This window comes from Homarus americanus, unplaced genomic scaffold (genome assembly GCF_018991925.1).
Source record: "Homarus americanus isolate GMGI-L3 unplaced genomic scaffold, GMGI_Hamer_2.0 scaffold58074, whole genome shotgun sequence".
NCBI classification, from domain to species: domain Eukaryota; kingdom Metazoa; phylum Arthropoda; class Malacostraca; order Decapoda; family Nephropidae; genus Homarus; species Homarus americanus.
In genome coordinates this window covers 1,334,888-1,352,863 of record NW_024729094.1, presented here as the reverse complement: position 1 = coordinate 1,352,863, position 17,976 = coordinate 1,334,888, and the positions used below count along the sequence as shown (strand labels likewise).

Below are 17,976 nucleotides of genomic sequence, written 5' to 3'. Positions count from 1 at the left end.
TGGGAGTGTCTGAGGTGTACCTGGGAGTGTCAGGGGAGAACCAGTTAGTGTAATAGGTGTACCTGGGACTGTCAGAAGTGTACCTGGGAGTGTCAGAGGTGTACGTGGGAGTGTCAGAGGTGAACCAGGGAGTACCAGAGGTGAACCAGGGAGTGTCTGAGGTGTACCTGGGAGTATCGGAGGTGTACCTGGGAGTATCGGAGGTGTACCTGGAAGTGTCTGGGGTGTACCTGGGAGTGTCAGGGGTGTCCCTGGGAGTGTCTGAGGTGTACCTGGGAGTGTCAGAGGAGTACCTGGGAATGTCAGAGGTGTACCTGTGAGTGTCACTCGTGTACCTGGGAGTGTCAGAGGTGTACCTGGAAGTGTCAGAGGTGTACATGGGAGTATCAGAGATGTACCTAGGAGTGTCAGGGGTGTACCTAGGAGTGTCAGGGGTGTACCTGGGAGTGTCAGGGGAGAACCAGGGAGTGTAAGAGGTGTACCTGGGAGTGTCAGAAGTGTACCTGGAGCAGCTTGGGAGGAGTATCTGGGAGGTCAGGAGGTGTACCTGGCATCGGAGGTGAACCTGTATATCGTAGGTGTGGGCCTGGGAGTGTCAAAGGTGTACCTGGGAGTATCAGGGTTGTACCTGGGAGTGTTAGAGGTGTACCTAGGAGTGTCAGAGGTGTACCAGGGAGTGTCAGTGGAGTACCTGGGAGTGTCAAAGGTATACCTGGGAGTATCGGAGGTGTACCTGGGATTTTCAAAGGTGTACCTGGGAGTGCCAGAGGTGTACCTGGGAGTGTCGGAGATGTACCTGGGAATGTCACAAGTGTACCAGGGAGTGTCAAAGGTGTACCTGGCAGTGTCAGAGGTGTACCTGGGGGTGTCAGTGGTGTACCTGGGAGAGTCAAAGGTGTACCTGGGAGTGTCAGAGGTGTACCTGGGAGTGTCGGAGGTGTACCTGGGAGTGTCAGATGTAATGAGTGATTGTCAGACCAAACCTTACAGCCCAGAATTATGCCGCATATAACACCAAGAGCGCTGCAGACCTCGTGGTACCACCACATACCGGGTTGACACACCTCAGGTCGACCCAAGGGACTTGACCTCGCCCGCTAATGACGTGAGCTGGGTGACCTACAACCGCACCTAGCCAAGACACCTGGCCAGGACCACACCTGCACACAGCTATCTAGATCAAACCAGTTTAGTGTTAATTGGCAGAGGTCAGAAGCCGGCTGGGCCGACCCCATATAAAGTCCCTACAGTCCCGTCCACGGGCATTACGATTATCATTATCATTCTGATTCTGGTCATACTGATTCTCATTCTGGTTGCTGTCATCTCCCTCCCGTTCGGGTCGTCACTCGGTTCACTAAGCAGAGTCACGCACGTCCCCTCCCCAGGTCGGGAGGGAGACTTCCCGACCAGACCACGGCATCGCCAGCTGAGCAGATTCTCCCATAGGAGGCAGCCCAGCCAGCACTCACTGGGCCTACGTCAGGGTACACGTGAGTCTTGTCAGAACGTCCTAGGGTGAGTTACCTACTGTGGGAAGTGTATTCATTCAGGTGTGTCCGAGAGTCAGTGTCAAGTAACGTAAAGCATAATGTGTTAGTACCCCGATATAATAGTGATATTAATGTGTCCATGTCATTGAGTGAAGTAATAAATAGTTGTATCAAGAGGTGTTTAACAAGTTGTCCCTTTAAGAAGTGATATATGTGTATTGACATACGAGATAAGATAAGCGTAGTGACGCTGTGCAAATAACATCCAGGCCACGCTACCAAGTTTCCTATCTTTACACTCCTACTCTCTATACTTCCTACCTATATATGTAATTCTCTTCTTGTCAGATTCGTCTCATTACAATGGTGGCAGCGCACTTAACGTAAGAACTCACGCCTATTCCCCTTAGTGTTCAGTACAGTGATAGTTAGAATCTTTTGAAGTGAATTTTTTTTTTGCGAATGCACTTCCAACTGATCCATCATCCCTTTAGGATTGTTTCTCTGTCAAATGTCACTCACAGTACCACCCATGGCCAGCCGGACGTCAACCACAGTACATACGAGCAGAGAAGAACCAGCATGATGAAAGCAGCGTGATGAATGCAGCTTGATGAAGGCAGCACGAAACCCACCACACACCACGTCACTTCTTTCAAGTCCTCCCTTGGTCTAGGATTAAGAAGATTTTATATTTTTCTACTTTAGGAAGTTAAGAAGTGTGGAATGGATCGCCACACAACGAACCCTGGTGAGCCCAGCCAGGGAGGGATTCACCACTGTGGAAGGTGTAAGACAGGACGGTCTTTGGTCTCGCCGACACTCACGTACGGAGAGCGAGCCTTGGTCCGCGGAACCTGCCTTATGAGTCATCTAAGGAGACGACAGCCCAAGCAGTGGACCGGCCTTCATCCCGGCCGGAGGGGGCCGACGGCAGATGAACAGAAAATCGTCTGGAATATGTTGAAAATGATGATGTTGCAGAGAAGAAATACAGATGGAGCAGAAAAATTCATCTGGAATATGAAAATGAAGATGTATAAAGAAACGCAGATGAACAGAAAATTCGTCTGGAATATGAAAATGATGATGTACTAAGAAAAAAGGAAGATGGAACAGAAAATTCATCTAGAAGACGTTGAAAATGAGGCTCTAAACGTAGAGGAAGACCGCAGATGGGACAGAAAACTCGTCTGGAATAGTATAGAAACCAGGAGGAAGTGAGAAGAAGTCAGAAGGTGTGGAGAAACGACCTACAAGGTGCGGTATGTGAAGAAAGAAGACAGAAGATGTGCTATGTGAAGAAAGAAGACAGAAGATGTGCTGTCCTGACATCACAAGAAAGTCGATGATGAAGGACCAACCGACTACAGCTGCTGAGCTGCCGCCATCCCCTATTTTTCAGCTACCAGCTGGATGGAAGACGTGAGCTATGCCGGACCCAACTAATGTACTGATGTTGTTGATGTATAATAAAAAGATATCAATACCCTAATATGTGAAGTAGGAACATTTTTTGTGTATTTTCAAGTATTTTCTCTGATTTTGTTGATGTTTACTACAAAGAATGTCTTTTTTTAGTCTCACTTTTTTCTATGAGTTCATTTGATCAATGTCTTGGACTATGAAACACGATGTTGTAGCTATATTACTGACTGAGATGAATTATTATTTTGACATGGGCTGATAAGGAAATGTAACACCTGTTATTGTTTGTAGAATGTGATTTGCAAGGTTGCCTCGGACACTATGCTACATATGAAGGATTTTTTCATTCTATGTTCACTTGCTATGTTTCCTTTTTCTCCTGGCATAGAAGCTTTGATCTTGGCGGGAGGTATAGTGAGCTTTGTCAGATCAAACTAGCGCCAGTAGAAAAACATACACCTATGAGATTGTTGTTTGTAAATGTGAGACTATGTTATCGCCCCAGGGATTATCTTTGACACCACACGTGATGTTGCTGTCTATATGTGGCATCAGTCTCTGTGATGAAGCTTTGGTCTTGGCGGGAGGTGTAATGAGTGATTGTCAGACCAAACCTTACAGCCCAGAATTATGCCGCATATAACAGCAAGAGCACTGCAGACCTCGTGGTACCACCACATTCCGGGTTGACACACCTCAGGTCGACCCAAGGGACTTGACCTCGCCCGCTAATGACGTGAGCTGGGTGACCTACAACCGCACCTAGCCAAGACACCTGGCCAGGACCACACCTGCACACAGCTATCTAGATCAAACCAGTTTAGTGTTAATTGGCAGAGGTCAGAAGCCGGCTGGGCCGACCCCATATAAAGGCCCTACAGTCCCGTCCACGGGCATTACGATTATCATTATCATTCTGATTCTGGTCATACTGATTCTCACTCTGGTTGCTGTCATCTCCCTCCCGTTCGGGTCGTCACTCGGTTCACTAAGCAGAGTCACGCACGTCCCCTCCCCAGGTCAGGAGGGAGACTTCCCGACCAGACCACGGCATCGCCAGCTGAGCAGATTCTCCCATAGGACGCAGCCCAGCCAGCACTCACTGGGCCTACGTCAGGGTACACGTGAGTCTTGTCAGAACGTCCTAGGGTGAGTTACCTACTGTGGGAAGTGTATTCATTCAGGTGTGTCTGAGAGTCAGTGTCAAGTAACGTAAAGCATGATGTGTTAGTACCCCGATATAATAGTGATATTAATGTGTCCATGTCATTGAGTGAAGTAATAAATAGTTGTATCAAGAGGTGTTTAACAAGTTGTCCCTTTAAGAAGTGATATATGTGTATTGACATACGAGATAAGATAAGCGTAGTGACGCTGTGCAAATAACATCCAGGACACGCTACCATTTCCTCTCGCTATAATACTCTACTACTATAAGCTCCTAACTTACCTCTTCATGTGAGATTTTGTCTCATTACACAGAGGTGTACCTGGGAGTGTCGGAGGTGTACTTGGGAGCGTCAAAGGAGTACCTGGGAGTTTCAGAGGTGTACCTGGTAGTGTCAGTGGTGTACCTGGATGTCTCAGAAGTGTACCTGGGAGTGTCATTGGTGTACCTGGCAGTGTCGAAGGTACCTGGCAGGCCAGGCGTGTACCTGGGAGGTCAGAGGTGTACCTGGGAGTGTCAGAGGAGTACCTGGGAGCGTCAAAGAGCACCTGGGAGGCCAGAGGTGTACCTGTAGGGTCAGTGGTGTACCAGGAAGTGTCAGGAGGTGTACCTGGGAGTGCGTCATTGTGTGCCTTGGGAGTGTCACTGTGTACCTGGAAGTGTCAGAGGTGTACCTGGGAGCATCAGGAGGTGTACTCTGGGAGGCCAGAACCTGGGGAGTGCCTGGGGGGTGTACCTGGGAGGCTGGGGTAACAGGGAGTGTCGGAGGTGTAACTGGGAGCAAGTCAGAGGTGTACCTGGGAGTGTCAGAGGAGTACCTGAGAGTGTCAGAGGAGTACCTGGGAGTATCAGAGGTGTATGTGGGAGTGTCTGGGGTGTACCTGGGAGTGTCTGAGGTGTACCTGGGAGTGTCAGAGGTGTACTTGGGAGTGTCAGGGGTGTACCAGGGAGTGTCTGAGGTGTACCTGGGAGTGTCAAGGGTGTACCTGGGAGAGTCAGAGGTGTACCTGGGAGTGTCATAGGTGTAGCTGGGAGTGTCAGAGGTGTACCAGGGAGTGTCAGTGGAGTACCTGTGCCAGGGTGTCAGTGGTGCCTGGGAGTGTCAGAGGTGTACCTGGGAGTGTCAGAGGTGTACCTGGGAGTATCAGGAGTGTACCAGGGAGTGTCAGTGGAGTAACTGGGAATGTCAGGGGTGTACCTGGGAGTTTCAGGGGTGTACCTGGGAGTTTGAAAAGTGTACCTGGGAGTGTCGGAGGTGAACCTGGGAGTGTCGAAGGTGTACCTACGAGAGTCAGAAGTGTACCTGGGAGTGTCAGCGGTGTACCTGGGAGTGTCAGCGGTGTACCTGGGAGTGTCGGAGGTGTACCTGGGAGTGTCAGAGGTGTACCTGGCAGTGTCAGAGGTGTACCTGGCAGTGTCAGAGGAGTACCTGGGAACTTCAAAGGAGTACCTGGGAGTGTCAGAGGTGTACCTGGTAGTGTCAGTGGTGTACCTGGGAGTGTCAGAGGTGTACCTGGGAGTATCGGAGGTGTACCTGGGAGTGTCTGGGAGTGTCAGAGGTGTACCTGGGAGTATCGGAGGTGTACCTGGGAGTGTCAGAGGTATACCTGGGAGTGTCAGAGGTGCACCTAGGAGTGTCAGGGTACCTGGGAGTGTCAGAACTGTACCGGCCATGTCGTGACCCGGGACGTCAACAAGATGGCGGCGCCTGACCTCCTGTATCCCTAAATGGTCCTAAATGTTGACTTGACCAACAAAAGGAAAAATTAAACTGTTTAGAGTAACGTCTGGCCAGTGACCCACCAGTGTGGTCTTGGCCAGTGATCCACCAGTGTGGTCTTGGCCAGTGATCCACCAGTGTGGTCTTGGCCAGTGATCCACCAGTGTGGTCTTGGCCAGTGACCCACCAGTGTGGTCTTGGCCAGTGATCCACCAGTGTGACAGTGATCCACCAGTGTGGTCTTGGCCAGTGTCTGTGGTCTTGGTCAGTGATCCACCAGTGTGGTCTTGGCCAGTGATCCACCACCAGTGTGGTCTTGGCCAGTGATGGCCACCAGTGTGGTCTTGGCCAGTGATCCACCAGTGTGGTCTTGGCCAGATGACCCACCAGTGTGGTCTTGGCCAGTGATCCACCAGTGTGGTCTTGGCCAGTGATCCACCAGTGTGGTCTTGGCCAGTGACCCACCAGTGTGGTCTTGGCCAGTGATCCACCAGTGTGGTCTTGGCCAGTGATCCACCAGTGTGGTCTTGGCCAGTGATCCACCAGTGTGGTCTTGGCCAGTGATCCACCAGTGTGGTCTTGGCCAGTGATCCACCAGTGTGGTCTTGGCCAGTGACCCACCAGTGTGGTCTTGGCCAGTGACCCACCAGTGTGGTCTTGGCCAGTGACCCACAGTGTGGTCTTGGCCAGTGATCCACCAGTGTGGTCTTGGCCAGTGCCCCACCAGTGTGGTCTTGGCCAGTGACCCACCAGTGTGGTCTTGGCCAGTGACCACCAGTGTGGTCTTGGCCAGTGACCCACCAGTGTGGTCTTGGCCAGTGACCCAGTGTGGTCTTGGCCAGTGTGGTCTTGGCCAGTGATCCACCAGTGTGGTCTTGGCCAGTGATCCACCAGTGTGGTCTTGGCCAGTGACCCACCAGTGTGGTCTTGGCCAGTGACCCACCAGTGTGGTCTTGGCCAGTGACCCACCAGTGTGGTCTTGGCCAGTGACCCACCAGTGTGGTCTTGGCCAGTGACCCACCAGTGTGGTCTTGGCCAGTGACCCACTAGTGTGGTCTTGGCCAGTGATCCACCAGTGTGGTCTTGGCCAGTGACCCACCAGTGTGGTCTTGGCCAGTGATCCACCAGTGTGGTCTTGGCCAGTGATCCACCAGTGTGGTCTTGGCCAATTGAATTACAATTTTACCGCGATCACCAGCTAGTTTATTGTGCACCTCATACTCATACTGTGAGCGGTAGCATAAACGGGATTACAGAGTAGAGGCCACAAAGGGTGTTTATCAGACCCCAGTGATTTTGATATTATGGCAATGAATGTTACAGAGTATTTCCAGTACATTGTTTAAGGCGGTACATAAAATTATGATGAGGTACTAGATGCCATTACATACACAGTGCGCTTGGATCTATCCCTATTAGATTCTATTTTTTCACAGTCTAAGACGTAGTGTTGGACAGTGTTGCCATATGTCTGGCCACACACTTTACATTTAATTTTGTTCACATCTGCTTGAGGAACATACTGCCAAAGGTACAGTATACTTATATCCTAACCTTAGTCTAGCAGTGACAACATCTTGTAATCTAGTGATCTTGTTACTTGCTCCATAAACATGTTTTATTTGATACATCTCATCATGGTAAACAATGGATTGACTAGTGCCTGTTTGCACTTGTCTATTGGCTAAATTTATCAACAAGTTCTTTCCTGTTCATAGTTTTTAGTTTTTAGGGTTTTATTCGACACTCCTAGATTGTATTCAGCATGTATGCCGTATATCACTGAGTTTATCCTCACATGACTAGTGCTAACCCTGATAACAATGTTTCACCAAGTACGGTACCAGCCGTACTGGCGTCAACGAGGCCTGGCAGAAGCGTCACCACCTTAATTTTCACTTCGTCTTCTACGAGGGCCTCAAGGCCGACATTATGGCCAAGCAAGAGAAGCTGAACGAGTTGTTGAGCACAAACCTCAGCCAGAAGCAACTCCTTAATGTATGATGCCGTGTGCTCGGAGGACATGTAAACAAGATATATTTGTTTCACTACATTAACTGTTTAACATCAAAATACCTGAGTAATGTAACAAGAATAACGAACAATGGTAGTGGGCTGTAATCAATATACAAAACCTTCCTTCACACTCAGGTAGGTAAATACACCGAGTTTAATGAGATGGCAGGCCGGGACAACTTGGTGGGGCCCACAACAGAAGATAATCCCCAGTACTCACAGGAGGTGGTGAGGCAGGAGGGCGGCTTCTTCAGGAAAGGTGGACACTTAACTTCTGTTAAGGATAGTCTTGTTTTCTTTACTCGTTTCACTAAAACTAAAGATAACCATTGGTTCAGGTAGATGTAACTGACATCCGCTATTGATATTATTAGTGATATTGCCAATAATAGCCCAGGGCTCTTGGTTGAAACATGTCGTAACATTTGATAAAAGAGATTGTTAAACATTGCAGAAATAAAAATTTGACCAAAAGCTTGTTGGTAAAGAGTTTAAGGATTACAAATCTTAATAAAAACTAACAAATAATACACACGATGATGGAATTTCTCAAGTCAACAACATCCGTTGTTTAAAATAGGAGTTTATTATAATTTAAAGATCTCATTTTCAGTATTCACAAATTCTTATTGAGGTGAATGATGAAGTAATATTGTTGATTCCTGTGCCAGGTGAGGTCGGTAACTGAAAGGAGAAGTTGACCCTAGACCTGGTACACAAGATCGACAAGTGGACGAAGAAGAACATGGGTGAGGTTCCATTTAAGTACATTTTGTAAACAAGTCTTCAACTGCTGGTCTCCTCCACTACAGCTGTCACAAGTACTGGCAGAACTACACCTGGAGAATAGTCACATAACACCCATGCTGGAGAATATTTTCCAGTGCACAGAAGAAAGAATCCAGGAGAAAATAAACTCTCGGAGAAGCCACAGGATGAAATTCCTCATAAAACATAAGCCATCTTCAGCCAACACATCATCATCACCTCCTCTGGTTCAGTTCGGCTCGTACTGAAAATTCTGCAAGCATTTATTGTCTACATCGTTCTGTATCATGTCATTGATGTAAAACTATTCAGAATACAAGCTGTTCTTGCTGAAGCTGATACTCTTGATGATACAAGTCTGGATAATGGCAGTAAGGATAATGTGACTGGATAATGACGGTATGGATAATGTCACTGTAGATAGTGACAGTATGGATAATGTCACTATGGATAATGACAGTATGCATAATGACAGTGCCGTATACATAATCAGCAAAGTATCTTGCCTTCTTGAATATATAAGTGAAATCCTTACATAAAACTCTCCTCGTAATTTATGCCAAAACCTACTCCCGTAATGAACAGACTGGTTCCAGGATATTTCGTTACCGAACAATTTGTCAGCATAAACCTAACCTAACCTAACCTAACCTAACCTAACCTAACCTAACCTAACCTAAACTAATATAATCGAACTTGACCTGACCTGACCTGACCTAGGCCTCATCGCCTCCAAAATAAAGACAATTATCAAAATTAAATCACTATAACACCCACCAATCAGACCATCCCAAGAACAGTAGTAGTTCCCATTCTACATCACATCAAAGCTAAAACAAGGAGCTTAGTTACCTCCAACTCATTAAGGCTTCTTGTAACTAATCCATAGAAGATGTTTTCTTCCTCTCCTCACTCTTAACTCAGTCTTCCATATATTTGGTGAAACTTTTCTCGTTGCCTGATGCATCTCACAACCATTCAGTAAAGTTTGGCATCAGGATCTAAAGCAAACTTCCTTCCTCTGTCCTTCCTGCTGTTCTTATTTCTCGAATAGTTTCAGGCGAGCCACAGTATCCGTCCTGTGTGTGTCCTTACCATAACTTGATGTGTTATTGTTTAAGACGCCCCAGCACTATGTCGCTTCTGGATTAACTCAACAGGAGGGACGAGAGGATGTATCTTTTAAATAAATAAAGGAAGATATAACACAACTCTGTAGAGGAGATAGTTTGTCTTACAGAGTTAAGGTGTACAATACTCTTCAGCTCAAGTGTCATTGATGAAGATGTTGCAAAGTTAAGTAAGCGTGATATAGAGTTCTTCATGAGGGTGTACAGTACTGGCCAGGTTTGGAACTTGTACAGTATATGTTTCTGGTTGATATCATTATTATATTTAATCTTATTTAAATAATTAACTTCCTGTAACTACTAATAATCACAACCATAGTCCATGTACTCGTTACATTATTAACTAAGGCTATTTTTGTGTCTACTTGACCAACTGTTCCTTGCAGCGTAACAATTTTTAACGAGTGACGTTACAAGCTGCCAGGGGTGAGTCTGTACTGATCTTTTGTATTATGACTGAAAAGAAAGTTCTTAAGTAATGTAATAATAAATTTACCTGACATCATTATCACTTGTGTTTAACTCTTCCTCTTATAAGATCTCAGAGTTGACATTATACTAAGGTGGGTTCATCAGTACCTTAACTGCACAGGTATGAGGCCACCCGTGTTTCGTCTCTACAGGTGAACTGGAGAGAGTAGGTACCTCTTTCGACAAGTGTATAGCCAATAGTACCTCAGCAGTTTAGGTGTAGTGGTCAGCTGTACAGGTATGGTGGCCAGCAGTACCTCAACTAGACAAGCATGGTGGCCAACCGTACCTCAATTGTACAGGTGTGGTGGCCAACAGTATCTCATCTGTACATGTGTGGTACAGGTATGGTGGCCAGCAGTACCTCAACTGTACAAGTATGGTGGCCAACCGTACCTCAGTTGTACAGGTGTGGGGGGCCAACATTACAGGTGTGGTGGCCAACAATACAGGTGTGGTGGCCAGCAGTACAGGTGTAGTGGCCAGCTGTACAGGTATGGTGACCAGTAGTACCTCAACTGTACAAGTATGGTGACCAACCGTACCTCAGTTGTACAGGTGTGGGGGCCAACATTACAGGTGTGGTGGCCAACAGTACAGGTGTGATGGTCAACAGTACAGGTGTGGTGGCCAACAGTACAGGTGTGGTGGCCAACAATACAGGTGTGATGGTCAACAGTACAGGTGTTGTAGCCAACAGTGCAGGTGTGGTGTGGCATTACAGGTGTGATGGCCAACGTACAGGTGTGAGGGGACAACCAATGCACAGGTGTGGTGGCCAACAGTACAGGTGTGAGGTGGCCAACAGTACCAGGTGTGGTGGCCAACAGTAGAGGAATTCAATGATGGCCAACTTAATTGCAAGTGTGGTGGCCAACAGTACAAGTGTGGTGGCCAACAGTACAAGTGTGGTGGCCAACATTACAGGTGTGGGGGCCACCAGTACAGATGTGGTGGCCAACAGTACAGGTGTGGTGGCCAACAGTACAGGTGTGGTGGCCAACAGTACAAGTGTGGTGGCCAACAGTACAGGTGTGGTGGCCAACAGTACAGGTGTGGTGGCCAACAGTACACGTGTGGTGGCCAACAGTACAGGTGTGGTGGCCAACAGTACAGGTGTGGTGGCCATCACCTATCCCTGAGAGAACAAGCTCTGGGTGTACCTGTCCTCTTGTACTCTAAATCAAATTATTATACCAAAATAAAAGTTGTAAGTGAATGAAGATCGTGTGGGGTAAAGGTATATTATATTAATACTTCACCAATATGAAGGGGACTGATGTCCTGAACGAGCCAACCATCATGAAAATGTTCTACCTGACGAAGCCCGTTGACCGCCACCCCGGGCTTCCTACAGGATTAGCTACTCTGGCTCCCTCACCTCTGGCTCACTCACCCCTGGCTTACTCACCTCTGGCTCCCTCACCTATTATTTCAGACTTTATTTACTTCATTTAAGAAACACTATTAGCCTCACGTTATGTTCTGCTCACACCCGGAACACTGTCAGCCTAACACCCGGAACACTGTCCTTCTTACGGAACACTGTCAGCCCTACTTTCCAGAACACTGTCAGCCTAACACCCGGAACACTGTCAGCCTAACACCCAGAACACTGTCAGCCTAACACCCGGAACACTGTCAGCCTAACACCCGGAACACTAATGTACACCGGAACACTGTCAGCCCTAACACCGGAACACTGTCCAGCCCAACTTACCAGAACTGTCAGCCCTAACTTTTTGGAACATTGTTCAGCTTCTTTACCCAGGTGCTGTCAGCCTCACACCCGGAACACTGTCAACCTCACACCCGGAACACTGCCAACCTCCCACACCCGTAACACTGTCCGGCCTCACCATCTTTTACTGTCAGCCTCACATCCGTGACATGTTAGCCTAACACCCGTGACACTGTCAGCCTCACACCCGGGTTTATTGTCAGCCTCACATCAGCCAACACTGTCAGCCTCACACCGGAACACCATCGGCCTCACGGAACACTGTCAGCCTCACACCCGGAACACTGCCAGCCTCCCACCCGTAACACTGTCAGCCTCACACCCGTAACACTGTCAGCCTCACATCCGTGACACTGTTAGCCTAACACCCGTGACACTGTCAGCCTCACACCCGGAACATTGTCAGCCTCACATCCGTAACACTGTCAGCCTCACACCCAGAACACTGTCAGCCTCACACCGTGTCACACCGCCTAGCTTGACTCATGGCACCCGCTACTGACCCAAATTAATGTAGCTGTGATTTGGACCTTAAATGCAGCCGATATCGGTATTAGCAATACGATAAAGCTCTTCATTAAACTGGTAGTGATCGTATCGTATTTCATTTACACACAGCCAACAAAGTGAGCTGCACAATTTTCAGTACACACGAGCCATTGCTTTTGACATGTAGCTCTTGTAATAGAATGAGTAAGGTTCACTGACTGCATTAAAAGGTGACGCACGTGACAGGAATGCTCGAGTGTTTTACCTTTATGAGGACGGCTTAATGTGTCGCCCCGACCAGCGTTGGAGGCAGCATCAGGCACATGGCAGATAACACGTTAATCTCCTGGTGTTACTACTGCTACCTACCAGGATATTATTTGGCTGTTTTAACCATATTATCAAACACTTTGGGATTGTGATTTTCAAGACGGGTAAATGGTGTGTGGTGATGGGACAGCCATTTGGTGCAGATGTGGATGAAATATGTTTCATAACACACACACACACACACACACACACACACACACACACACACACACACACACACACACACACACACACACCTGAACACACACACACACACACACACACACACACACACACACACACACACACACACACACACACACACACACACACACACACACACACACACACACACACACACACACACCATAACACTATAAGGACTCTGGTCAGTTACTCTTGACAACTTCCCTAGATCCCCCAAGACCTGTGTTCCCTCCCGTAGCACAAACTGTCATGGAGGAGAGATCCTGCCATCACGTTTTTTACTTCTCTATATTATACAGCAAAATTTTAAGACAAGAAATTGTACAGTATAAGTTAATGCCTGTAACGTAACAAGCTACTGACTGTAACAAGAGAAGCTAGTGACTGTAACATAACAAGAGAAGCTAGTGACTGTAACGTAACAAGAGAAGTTAGTGACTGTAACGTAACAAGAGAAGTTAGCCAACATGATGTGAGGCATCTACAAAGGATAATGTAACACAACTGCCTATATAAGCTTAATTCGTCTTCATATCTACTGCCAAAAGTTTTATTACTGACCGACCATCATACAATATTACAATTAAGTCAGTGCCAAGGTGCCAATACAAAGAACACATCACTCAAGAGCCACGAGGACAACACATCTCACAGCTCTAAGCCATGTTGTGGAATTACAGTATTTTTCTATGACAAAACGACAAGGACTTAGAAGCATATTAAAATAAATACAGTGATCACCAAGTGTCCCGACCATCTTGGGTTGGGTCAGGTTAGTTTGGGTTAGATTAGGTTGGGTTAGATTAGGTTGGGTTTTGTTATGTCAAGTCAGCTTAGGTTAGGTCAGATCAGGTCAGGAGAGCTTGGGTTGAGTTGGGTTAGGTTAAGTTAGGTCAGCTTGGGTTGAGCTGGGTTAGGTTAAATTAAGTTAGGTCAGCTTGGGTTGGGTTGTGTTGAGTCAACTTGGCTTGGGTTGGGTTGGGTTGGGTTAACTTGGGTTGGGTTGGGTCAACTTGGGTTGGATGGGGTCAACTTGGGTTGGGTGAGGTGAGGTTAGGTTGGATTGGGTTAACTTGGGTTGGGTTGGGTCAACTTGGGTTGGATGGGGTCAACTTGGGTTGGGTGAGGTGAGGTTAGGTTGGATAGGGTTAACTTGGGTTGGGTCAACTTAAGTTAGGTTAGGTTAGGTTAGGTTGACTGGTTAAATTCACCTTTAACCCCTGTAATATGACTAAAGTTGTATAAATTTTCTGCTGGATCAAAAAATGACTCAACGACTGGTTAAATTATACAACGACTGGTTAAATTATACATTTTAGGGGAATGTTCAACTCTAAACCCATAAGATCCTGAGAAGGCCAGCGTGAAAAATATATTTGGGAGCATTGAAGCAAGACACAATCCTGACAGATATGAAGGTGTGGCAATTAATTATTGCTTGTTTGAAGAAAAAAAAGTGTCTCGTAGTCTGGAAGAAATATCAAATATGTGGTGATTGAAGCAAGACACAATCCTGACAGATATGAAGGTGTGGCAATTAATTATTGCTTGTTTGAAGAAAAAAAAGTGTCTCGTAGTCTGGAAGAAATATCAAATATGTGGTGAAATCTGTGACACATGTTAACTGGTGGTGGTAAGCGTTGCTCCTCATACGATACAAACATCTCCCTAACTTACACTATGAGTTTTGAAGGCCAAGTCTTACAAGTTATAACACTGTTATTGTCACACTCACGAACCATTCCACCACATAACTGCCGCTATCTCTGCTGTGTGATCTTTTATGATCCTCCGAGGCTGCTGCCACCACTACACCAACCAGGGAGCTCTAACACAACGTGACAGGTCCCTAGACCAAGATATTTCCTTCGGTGTCTTGACAATTTGGACTCCTGATAATTAGTACGGCGTTACAGCAAAATGGTGCATTGCCAGCCTAGAATGAGGTGTCCCTTTCAAACACTGATTTTCTTTCCTTCAGATATAAATTTATTGAAGACTTGGATGCCGTTCATCAGTGTATAAAAAACCAGGCGTCATTCAGTGAACGGTCAAGTGAAATTTACAGACGCAGCCCAGAGCGAGACCCCGCATTCCACACTAAAATCACATATTTCAGGATGTTACTGGCAGGGTTTAGTAACCCACGTACAGTATAGCTAATTGAATTGTTCGTAAATAATAAGATGATGACTTACGATGTCACTCCTGTATATATCGTAAGCATGTCAAAGTACATCTAGAAAGCTAAATGAAGTATTAAGTCGCTACTATGCAGCCACCGAGAACATCACTAGGGGAATAATTACAATGTCGTCACAAATTTGTTTCTTCGGTGCTCAACATCCAGCAGAAAGCAGTTGGTCAAGTTCAGCGCCCCCTTGAGTACCGAAGACTTAGTTTATTGTATAGTGTGCTGCCTCACGGGCCGTCATGTCTATGGACTCACTAAAGGAAGTAAAGTTCGATGAATCATTACAATGTGAAAGAACACAAGTCACATTTCTTGTCAATGGTTATTATAATTTAGACAAACTTGGAGAATGATTGTATAGTTTGTACAGCTCATTAGCATGACAGTAACAATTCATGCTGATGTCTTACTGCAGATAGTTGCCCATCACATCTCCTCCGTAAATAACACCGTGGCTATCATCACCCCATCAGAGGCAACTAACCTTAACTTCTCTGCTTCTTTGATTCAGAATTAAAGTGACGTGTCCAACTTTCCTCCCGGCTTAAAATAACATCGTGACTGGTGAAGGAATTTGGGTTACTTTAAAACTCTCAAAAGGGGTTGGATAACATTTGGTCTGCTGCTCCACTATTCTGTTATCAAAGCTCGGGAGATACATTCAGCCCAAACCTTTATCACATTCATCAAAGCTTTAACGGTGAGTGCTTTAAATGGATGAGTAATTGATGAAGTTCTTACCCCAATATCTTATAGTGACATGTTTGATGACCATTTATTGTGTCTCAAATATTGCCAACAACTTCTGAGACAACCTCACTCTCAGCCTCAGGGGTTTTTCTTCAAAGCTTCGTCTCAGATGATCCTCCTCAACTATAACCAAGAAATGTCTGGATAATGTCAGTATAAGTTTCCCCAGTACATAAACCATGTAGGTATATTTCTCTATGACTGCACCAATACCACTTAATTCCACCTCCAAGAAATCGGAGGAACAATTAGCACGATGCCTTAACCACTTTAGTAAAATATTTTAACCCACCAAATATAATGACTTAACCCATAAAAACAATAACTCGTAATTAAAATATTTTAACCTCTCGAGTACAATTGTATCTATCTGAAAACAGTGACTTATTTCCTTCAGGAAAATAATATTGTATTTGGAGGATTAACATATCGCACTCGTAGAGGTTAAGTTAGTCTGAAACATGTGTAAAAGAAATTTTAAACTTGTACTTGTTCATCGATAAATATTTCAGAAAAAAATCAGCTTACCGTACGTATCCGGTTTGGTTAGGATGTCCCTTCCTTCCTAACCAAACCGAATACTTACGGTAAACTTTATTTCTACGTCCCAGCTTTATATTTCCCTTAAAGCCTGGCAACACATCCTAAGATTAGTGTATCTAAGAACTATACCATCTAGACTTTATTTTGTATATGTTGAGGCAGGCAACAATAAAACAGTGAAATATTATTATTAAAATGTGTCGACAAGTGATGATGTCGCTAAGCCGTGTGTTGGGTGACATGAGGTGGACGCCGCTCTCAATATTCAGGACAATTGCAGGACGCTTGATCTGTGTTTCCGTGGAAGCAACACCGTAGTGAGTAACACAAAGTGAATCAGTCAGCAGAACCTCTTACGGCCTGGTGTCCCCAGACGCTTCATCACCGCCAATCTTCGTCTCACTCTGGATCCATAGTTGATAACGAAACACCAATTGAAATAATTGCATTAATGCTGACGTGGCTGTGTTTTTATTGCCTAGTAGTGTGGTGAAGCAGCCGTGTGAATACAGCGCTCACCTACTGTCCTAAGGGTCATTATTTCGATCCTGGAGCGTTCCCAGTCCACCCAGCTGTATATGGGTGCCTAACTTTACAAGTTGGGGAAGTGAAGGCGTTTGAGTGCAGTGCCAACCACGCTGCCTCCTTGTGTACCGCAGTCTGTGTATACAGTGTGCTGTATCCACACTGTTCCTAGCGGGCTGCTATGTCTCTGGGACGCAATTTCATTTTTCATTGCCCAGCAAATAAAAGAAAGTGGCCTCAGTTTTATGATCTATTATGGAAATTTTATAAATATGACCATCTTAACCCAAAGGCGATGTCGGGAATGAATTATTAATTACTCGTGAGCAGGGTGCACCCCGAGCCTGTGTAGGAAAATTGGTCAATATGCTCCAAGTTATTACATAATGACCAGGAACTATGGTTCAGGGCCTTCACCGTCTGTAGACCATCAATATTGACCAACACTTGTTGGGTGAGGAAACAAACCAGCGCAGTATGTATACTTCCTGTACTGTACTGATCTATTATACTCCTAAGTGAGGCCAGACGCCATGTTTACAACACCAGTTAACACATCTAGCTCATCATTTTCGGATTTGGAAATAATGGAATAAATAAATTTTCTGATTCGAAACTTTATATATATATATATATATATATATATATATATATATATATATATATATATATATATATATATATATATATATATATATATATATATATATATATATATATATATATATATACATATATACATATATATACATATATATATATATATATATGTTAGCGGGAGAGAGAAGTGGAGAAGAGAAGACGGGAATGCTGTGTTTAGCACGTTAAAGGGGTAAGATGCACTTTCTTAGAACAATTTTTTACGGGGGTCGTATGTATGTTTTCTCAGCACATGAGGACAGTGCTGTCTTTTTTTAGGGGGGTCGATTGTAATATTCAGAAATTTCAAATGCCCCGCCATTAGCGATACTGAGCGTTCAAGGTCGTCTGAGGGAAGAGAGCGCTCCCCGCACATAGTGGGAGT

At 45.6% G+C, this 17,976-nt stretch overlaps 1 protein-coding gene across 1 annotated transcript in view; it reads left to right on the top strand.

Annotated features, from left to right (window-relative positions):
* LOC121866318 (uncharacterized threonine-rich GPI-anchored glycoprotein PJ4664.02-like) overlaps nucleotides 1-17,976 on the top strand; it is a 38,105-nt gene that overhangs the window by 7,466 nt on the left and 12,663 nt on the right. Inside the window, exons 3-5 of the mRNA XM_042365938.1 lie at nucleotides 7,646-7,807; nucleotides 8,439-8,501; nucleotides 8,638-8,834. Of these exons, the coding sequence (XP_042221872.1) occupies nucleotides 7,646-7,807; nucleotides 8,439-8,501; nucleotides 8,638-8,834 (422 nt within the window). The remainder of the gene's footprint in view (nucleotides 1-7,645; nucleotides 7,808-8,438; nucleotides 8,502-8,637; nucleotides 8,835-17,976) is intronic.